At 57.0% G+C, this 8,896-nt stretch overlaps 1 protein-coding gene across 1 annotated transcript; it reads right to left on the bottom strand.

Moving 5' to 3' along the window:
* Positions 1–1,723: 1,723 nt before the first annotated feature.
* On the bottom strand, positions 1,724–2,959 carry LOC117088572. Its single transcript, XM_033219836.1, has 4 exons — positions 2,837–2,959; positions 2,331–2,575; positions 2,114–2,260; positions 1,724–1,892 (listed from the first exon to the last, which is right to left on the bottom strand). Exons 1-4 carry the CDS (start codon positions 2,957–2,959, stop codon positions 1,739–1,741), a joined length of 669 nt encoding a protein of 222 aa, XP_033075727.1. The 3' UTR covers positions 1,724–1,738.
* Between the last annotated feature and the right edge of the window lie 5,937 nt (positions 2,960–8,896).

Below are 8,896 nucleotides of genomic sequence, written 5' to 3'. Positions count from 1 at the left end.
AGTCCCTGCTGCTACAGAGCTCTTTCCTCAGTGGCGGGAGGCTCAGGGCAGTGAAAAGGGTGGGGAGAGGACGGGGCGCTTGACTCCCTCCCAGTGGGGCCATAGCTGGAGGGTCTGCTGCCTTTCAGGGATGCTGTGTTCAGAAGACCGAGGGCAGCCCAGAGGGTGGCAGGCGAGGATCCTGGCCTCAGGTGGCTTGTGTCCCATGTCACCAGGAGCACGAGGAGGCAAAAGCCCCGGGCTCAGGGCAGGAGATTCCCATCTCAGAGCTGGTTCTCCTGGGGCTGCAGAAGGAATGCCGCTGACTTGGGGCTTGCCAAGGCTGCCAGGGTTGGCAAGGGGTCAGTGGCCTTTGGGGCTGGAGTGGAAGAGGGAGGGCTACTGGCAGGTCCCATTAGCTTGGGAGATGAGGACAAAGGGTTATATAAGGAAGGGGATGCTAGCCTCTCTAATCAATTGGTGACATTGGAGGTGTCACCAATGACGTCTCCCCTGGAGGCTGCTTTACCTGCTGTGGGGGCGTGTGGATCAGGGCGTGGTAGTAGCAGATGGTTTGGGGATACAGGGCCATGATGAGCTGCTCCCTCTGGAACAAGGCCTTGGGGTCCATCTGGGGGTTGGCCTTCCACTGAGGCCGTGACTGCCAGCTCAGGGTGTGTCTCCTCGGGGTTGTGTCAATCTGTGGCTGGGGACACTCCTTCCCAGCTTGACAGCTGTTGTGATACCTGGGTTCTCCTCTTCTTGGTTTAAAATCAATTAAGCAGGCAGGGCGCAGTGGCTGACACCTGTAATCCCAGCACTTTGGGAAGTTGAGGTGGGTGAATCACCTGAAGTAAGGAGTTTGAGACCAGCCTGGTCAACATGAAGAAACCCCGTCTCTACTAAAAATACAAAATTAGCCAGATGTGGTGGTGAACCCTGTAATCCCGGCTACTTGGGAGGCTGAGGAAGGAGAATCGCTTGAACCCAGGAGGAGGAGGTTGCAGTGAGTCGAGATTGCACCACTGCACTCCAGCCTAGGCCACAGAGCGAGACTCCATCTAAAATAATAAATAAATAAATAAATAAATAAATAAATAAATAAATAAATAAAATAATTTAAACAAGAGACGTACAGCAAAAGAAGTGCAGCACAGAGTAACATATTGCAAAAGAAAAACTGTATTTTCCAAGTTAAGTGCATAATAGACAAGACAATACACCTTGAGTGAGTTCAGAACGGGCTGCTCGTCAGGGTGGAGCAGTGTTGATTACTGCAGGAAAACTCCCCTGATGGGAATCTTACACGATTGTTCACAATGGGTGGGAAGAGGTGTCACTAGCAAGCATGATCTGGGTGGTCCTCTGCGTGCACATGGGCATTTGCTATACATGCCTGTTCCTAGGACACATGTCTCATTAGCATTTTAAATCTCCACCCAGGGGTGTGGTTTTTACTATTAAAATGAGCAAAGGGTCAGTTTGAGGACAGGTAAAATCAAAATGCACATGTTCTCAAAAGGGAAAGTCCCTACTGGGGATAGCTTTGCTTGAATGAACTCAGTGGCCAGGCGAATGCTGAGGCTTACTGTGCTGGCCGTGAGGTCACCAAGGTCGCAGCATCCTGAGAAGATGGTTGTCTCCTTGACTCTCTCTCCTGCCTCACCCAAGTTCTATGACCCGCCCTGGCCCAAATAAGGCCTCCGGTCCATCTCGGGGTTGTCCTTCCACTGGGGCAGGGGGATGATCCAGCGTCAGCTCAGGGTGTGTCTCCTGGCTGTAGAGGGACTTGTGTCAACCTGTGGCCAGGTGGGGATGCTCCTTCCCAGCCGTTAGGCTGCCCCCAGGCTCCGTGCCCTGCCCTGGCCTGGACACTCACTCTGCCTTCTTCATCGATGTCGTCTACCTCATACCTGTGGACAGAAGGAGGAAAACGCTGGGTGTAGCCAGGGGCGCAGTCCCTGTCGAGGAGTGTGGAGGACGGGGGCAGGGCAAGGACCTGGTGCTCCCTGCACAGCTGGCCCCACCCACATCACCCTCTGGAGTTTTTCTCCTGCTGTGCAGACAGGAAGCAGAGCGACAGCCCAGGCAGGTGCAGCGACCAGAGAGTAGCCCCGGGGCTGGTGTCACTCACTTGTTGGTGGCGTGGCTGTAACTGACCACCTCGGCCAGGATCCACTGCTCGTCCCCATCCACGGCCTTCACCCGGGCAGCCACCTTGTCTCCAGGTCTGGCCACGTAGTCCCCTGAGGCGGGGATGGCCCCACAGAGGGGTGGGGGCCTGTGAGCAGAACAAAGGGTCAGTCCCAGCCCCTGGGCACCAGCCCCTCCCTCGCAGCTGCTGCCCTCTCTTGTCACCGGGCTTCCCGATCCACAGGGGCAGGGTCATGGCCGACTGCTGCAGCAGGGTCATCAGCACCCCTCTGCGCATGGTCTTCCGGGGCGGCTCCGAGTCATCGTAGAGACCTGCGATCTTGGCCACTGTGGGAAGGAAGGGAAGCCTGAGGCCCCAGGGACAGGTGCTGGCCCTGACCCCCCAGCATGCTGCACTGAGCTGTTGGAGGACCGCCTGGGAGCGCCCAGTTCCTGAGTGAGCCTGAGGGCCCAGCAGGACTGTGACCTGATCTGCCAGGTGTCCTACAGGGGCTGCTGCACTGAATTACATATGGGTGAGACGGCAGCATAGCGGGCACCCAGGGGAAGGAAGCAGGGAGGGACAAAGCGGGTTCCGAGGTGCTGGGGAGGCTCTCCTGTTGATGTCGGTGCTGACCCAGAAGTGTGTTTAATGAGAATTTCCTAAAATTCAAAGGGTTCCACGGGGGTCGCGGCTAGGCCAGGGCACTTCTTCAGCGTCTACCTGCTCTATGGCCTGAACCCCCATCACCAGGCCCACGTTTTCCTGGGGTTCATTGTCCATCCTGCTCGTCAGGTCCAGCAGCACAATGGGGATCGCACAACAGGCAGGGCCCAGGCCTGGCATGGTGGCTCATTCCTGTAATCCCAACACATTGGGAGGCTGAAGCGGTCGGATCATTTGAGGTCAGGAGTTGGAGAACAACCTGGCCAACATGGTGAAACCCCGTCTGTACTAAAAATACAAAATTAGCCAGGCATGGTGGCACATGCCTGTAATTCCAGCTACTGGAAAGGCTGAGGCAGGAGAATCGCTTGAAAGGTGGGGCAGGGGGCGGTGGCGGAGGTTGCAGTGAGCCAAATCAGGCCATTGCACTCCTAGTGAGATGGGGAGGGTCTCTGTGCCAGGAGGAAGGCTTCCTGGAGGAGGCGGACCCCACAAGGCACAGGCCTGATGAGAGGGAGTGGCAGGCCTGTGACATAGGTGGGGCGTCCAGGGCAGGGACGGGGCCTGTCGCAGAGGAGGAGCATGAAGGGGAGCTGGCGCCCTGGGAATCTCGGAGGTGGAACTCCGGGGAGGAGTGGGCTGGGGCGGAGGTGATAATCCAGGATGCAGGCCAGCGTAGGGGTCTTGGTGGGCACGCTGGGGTCGGATGGAGCGCAGGAGGGAGAGAAGGGGGGACAGGTGGGTACCAGGTCTGGAGGCGGGGCCTGAAGTGGGCAGGTGCAGGGGCGTGACTCAGGCAGCGGAGGGGCCTGGGCTAGTTGAAGCCCCGAGTGAGGACCCCGCTCTGGGCTGGGATTGGAGGGGACCCGCGGTTGGGCGCGGCAGGGCTCACAGGGACACCCCCGTTCTCCTCCCCAGGGAGATGATGTTCGTCGTGCACGCCTTCCTGTCTGCCGTGGCCGCCCTTCGGGTAAGGAAGGAGACAGCGCAGCGGCAGGAGGGCGAGGGCTTGGGGTCTGCCCCGTGGCCGGAGCCGCCCTGACGCCCCTGTACCCTGCCGCGGTTAAGAATGGGCCTGGCACCCCCGTCCTAGGCGCGCCTCCTGCTCCCGCTGCATCCCGACCTCCGCCAGGACCTCTGCCCGCCGTGCTGCACGGGCGCTGGCCTCCCCGCCCCAGGGCGCCGCGCAGGTCCCTTTGCTGACACCAAGCCTGAGCCTGAGCCGGACACGGGGTCCAAGAGGCCTGTGCGCCCTGCGCGCCCGCGCGCTCCAGGAGAGGTCCACCCCAGGCAGGGCGGTTCATCCTTCAGAGGACTTCGGATCCAGCTGTTGAGGAGCCAGGACACTTTTGCGGCCCTGTTCCCGTCTCTAAGATGGGGATGATAGTATTTATGGCCATTCCTGAGCACAGCAGGACCTGCCTTTTTCCTTTGACTGGAAGGTTCTTCTCTACACCTTCTGCCTTGATAACCTGCCACCTCCACACGGAGGTCTTCCCTGTCTCCGTGGGATTATCCCTAGCTCCCATTTAAAATTGCAGCTCTGAGAACCCGGGTACCGTGGCATATGCCTGTAGTCCCAGTTACGGGGGAGGTTGAGGTGGGAGGATCGCTTGAGCCCAGGAGTTGGAGGCTGCAGTGAGCTATGATCGCTCCACTGCACTACAGCCTGGGCAAAAGAGCAAGAAACTGTCTCTAAAAATAGAAAATAAATTGCACCTCTTGTGTACTTCCCCGTCCACTCCTTTTCTGAATACTTATTATCTGACCTGCTAGGTGTTTTATTGCTCTCATTAGTCTCTCCCACCCCAACCTTTGCACTAAACTGCACGAGGACAGCTCTTGTCCCTGCTGTAGAACAAAGTTCAGCACAGAGACAATGGCCAAGAAATAGTCAATAAAATAATGGACGATGGGCGCCTTCTACTGAGCTCCCGCTACTTGTGAGTGAGTAGAGGACTTGCCCTGGGGAATTCAGTGACCTGCTGGGTGTTGCTGAGCTGTGAGGAAGTTCAGGTCTGGCTGCAGTGGTGAGGCTGTGACTCAATCAATCACTGCTGATGCTCACAGGACGTTCACTAGCTTAGTCCCAGAGGGCAAGGATTTTAACCCCCCGTCCATTTCCTCATCCATAAGATGCAAATAACAGTCACCCCTTCCTCACGGGATGGAGCTGCGTGATGCCCGGAACAGTGCCTGTTGCACGGAGGGGCTTGCTGCCAGCTCCCTCTCCCTCCTTGTCTCTTGCCTGCCTGCTGCCTGGGACGGGATGAAGAGGGGCCCTTGTGTTGCCCCAACCCTGGCTGCTGGCTAAGAGCCCATGTGATCTGCCTGTCAGAGGAGTTCCTTCAGGAAGAACCAGGGCAGCTTCTGCCCCTAGAGGGCCAATGCCCTAGGTGAGTGCAGTCCCCCAGCCCCAGCCTGGTCCAGCTCTGGAAAGAGGGTGCCCAGTTGTGCAATCCAGGCTGGCGCAGCCGAGCCTGATCTCGGTATTCAGGGCTGAGCCTGGAGGGGGCTTGTGATGCCTGACTCTGTATCTGTCTCTGGCCCCATGCCTTGGTAACTGTGAGATGTCACTGCTTTGGGTGACCGGATCTGGCTGTGCTGGATGAGCATGGAGGAAATAGCAGAAGACCAGGAATTAGAAGACATGAGTGGGCTTTGGCCGCAGCCTCCTTACCCCACTCCCTGCCCTGGGCTGCCTGTGAACAACCTTCTTGCCTCTGCAGGCACACTGGACAGCACTGCTGGAGACCTGATCCTCAGTGTCCCTAACCCCCTCCAGATACTGGATACTGGTGGCCTAGGGGAGGTCCTCAAAGACCGGTGGGACATCGACCTCGGCCAGTATCCAGGCTTTTTTTTTTTTTTTTGAGACAGAGTTTGACCCTTGTTGCCCAGGCCGGAGTGCAATGGGGCGATTTCGGCTCATCGCAACCTCCACCTCCCGGGTTCAAGCCATTCTCCTGCCTCAGCCTCCTGAGTAGCTGAGATTACATGCATGTGCCACTACGCTTGGCTAATATTCTATTTTTAGTTCAGACAGGGTTTCTCTATGTTGGCCAGGCTGGTCTCGAACTCCCAACTTCAGGTGATCTGCCTGCCTCAGCCTCCCAAGTGCTGGGATTACAGGAGTGAGCCACTGCGCCTGGCCTTCTCTAGGCTCTTGACACCTCAGCCAGAAGGAATTTAAGGACAAGTCAGAAAGTCATGAATGTAGGGAGATTTCTTGCAGAGCAAAAGGACTCACTCAAGAAGGGGAATGTGGGGGTCCTCGAGAGAGTGTCTCATGCCCTACGAGGTTTGGGGATGACCGTTATGGACTTCTTTAACTAAAGAGGGGTATATTCATGAAGATTCCAGGAAAAGGTAAAGATTTCTCAAGACTGTGGTGCCACAATTTACACCCAAATCCAGGTGTTCCTGGAGCTGTCTTGGCACTGGCCGGTGTATGGTTTTGTATGTTACTGATCGTACAGTGAGATCCCAGGTGAAACCTACATCAAATACAGCGCCATGTTGTGTCTGGTTGGTCGTAGGCAGCTTGGTCCTCATCCTATTTTTCAGGGACTTATTGACCCTTAGCATATGCAGCTATTTCAAGTTTCCTTCTTCTGGTCATGTGAAACTGCTGCCTGGGATTTTCTATTCACTTGCTACCACTCTATTAATCTCACATTCTTGCCTCTTTTCTGTGCCACCCCGTGTGGGTCTGACCGGTTGTTACTGGAGTGCAATGCAAAGTCTGAGTCAAGGGGGCCTCCTGAAGGTTGCTAGGGCAGGGGCGGAGCTAGTAGCCTGAGGACGTGCCAGTCACGGGGATTCCTCAGGGGCACAGAGGAGGGTGGAGGGGCCTGTGGCCCTAGCAGGGGAGCAGCCTCTCCTCTGCCTGGAAGCCCATGCCTCAGCTTCCCCCACACTCCCACCTGCCCGCTTGCTTCTGAACTCACACATTTCTTGGAAGGCTTGGGAGACTCACCTTTACTCAGAGGGTTGGTTAGCTATCTCGTGCCCAGCTTGACCTTGGACTTTAAATAGTGAGGACAAAGAACGAGGAGGATGGGGGGATGCCCTCCTTCCACGGGGCCCTGTGGCTTCCAAGCCTCCACTTCCTCTGATCTCTTGTCTGTGGAGCCTCCTTCAAACCCAGGGAAACAAAAGCACCTGCCATGGGCTGCTGTTCTTCTAGGATCTTCTATCAATGTTGTGTGAGTTCCCTCCGGGAGCCATGAAGCTGGGGCTGGCTCCCAGGGCAGTGGGACTGCAGTGTCCTTGTTCTTTCTTGGTTTATGCATTCATGCTCTGTTCCCCACTGCCCCTTCACTCTGCCCACACACATCACTCCAGACTGGCCTTGTGGTCAGAGCCTGGAGTGCATGGGCTGCGGGGTCTGCGGGCTGCACTGGGCCAGAACCCCTGGCGCTTTCAGGACTGGCCTGGAGCCGGCAGGTAGGTGACCTTTCCTGGGCCTGCCTATCCCATCTTTCTCTTCCAATCCCTCCCCTCTCTTGCCTGGTTCAATCAGAGAAAACTTGTCTGTTGGCCTGCCTGGCGGGGGCAGGTCAGGAGCCTGTGACATCTCAAAAAAAAAAAAAAACCCACAAAACAAATCCACCATTGGCCCTTTCCCCTTTCGTTCTTCTGTTTTCTACCCACCAAACCCAGTCATAGCTTTGGAGATCACTCTAAGCTTGTCTCCAGCTGGCATACTAAGGAGGGCAATGGAGAAGCTTCCCCACCCCCACCCCACCCCTCCTTCCGGAAGCAAATCTAAGTCCGGCCCTAGCTCCAGATCCCTCCCACACTGGACCTAGGAAACCCTCAGCACAGACAACACCCCTGCATTCCCCACATTGGACCCACACTCAGCCACTGCGGACGGGGAGGGCACAGGCCAGGTTCCCGAGAGCTCAGGTGAGTGACACACTGGGATGGCCCAGGGCGCCCTCACCCTGCTCAGCTTCTGGCTCCAACATTCCAGAAGCCGAGGCCTCTCCCATCCCTGCCCTTTCCCCATGGATATTCCATTTCAGACAACCCTGGCCGGTGTGAATCCCCCACCTTCCTTTTTTTTTTGTTTTCTCCCGGGGAGCCGGGTCTTGCTGTCACCCAGGCTGGAGTGCTGTGGGATTCTGGCCACTGCAGCCTTTAATTCCTGGGCTCAAGTGATTCTCCTGCCTCAGCCTCTGGAGTAGCTAGGACTACAGGCCCTCACCATCCTGCCTGGTTATTTTTTTAAACATTTTTTAAAAGATTTTTAGAGATGGTGTCTTGCAATGCTGCCCCAGGTTGGTCTCCAACTCCTGGCCTCCGCCTCCCTAGGGTCTGGGATTACAGGCGGGAGCCACCCTGCCTGGTACTGTCCTCTTGCTGAGTCATCAGAGTTTTGTTCATTCCCACGCCAGGCTCTGGCCCCTAGTACCAGCTCAGTTGCTCAATGGCCGTGTTTGTCCTGGAGCCCAGATGGACTGTGGCCGGGCAAGTGGATCACAGGCCTGGTCAGCCTGGGAGGTTTCCACATGTGAGGGGCACAGGGAACTCAAGGAGGGGAGCATTGGGGACAGGAGCCCATTGGGTGGAGGCTGGGGGTCACAGCAGGAAATGGTGAGACAGAGGGCACTGGCTGGTAGGGAGACAGCACAGGCAGGCCCTAGAGCTTCCTCAGTGCGGCTGGACTCTCCTGGAGACCTTCACACACCCTGCTATCTGGGCCCGGCGCCGCGAGGGTGCTTTCACTGGTCTGCACCATGGCCCAGGCCCTGGGATTTTGAACAGCTCTGCAGGTGAATGAAAGGTGTGGCCAGGCTGGGGAACCACCGCATTAGAGGCTGACCTGGTTTCAGCCCCAGCCCTGTCACTCACTGGCTTTGTGAGTGTAGGCAAGTCACTCAGCCTCCCTAGGCCCCAGTGACTTCCCTGAAAGCAAGAATGCCGCTTTCTTGCTGTTGTGATGGTTTAAAGGAAGCGGGCCTGGCTCTGGCTCCTGACACAGGAACATGGAGCTGATCCAGGACACCTCCCGCCCACCACTGGAGTACGTGAAGGGGGTTCCGCTCATCAAGTACTTTGCAGAGGCACTGGGACCCCTGCAGAGCTTCCGGCCCGCCCGATGACCTG

The sequence above is a fragment of the Trachypithecus francoisi genome, unplaced genomic scaffold, assembly GCF_009764315.1.
Source record: "Trachypithecus francoisi isolate TF-2019V2 unplaced genomic scaffold, Tfra_2.0 Lachesis_group10, whole genome shotgun sequence".
Taxonomy (NCBI): domain Eukaryota; kingdom Metazoa; phylum Chordata; class Mammalia; order Primates; family Cercopithecidae; genus Trachypithecus; species Trachypithecus francoisi.
This window is presented reverse-complemented; position numbering and strand designations above follow the sequence as displayed.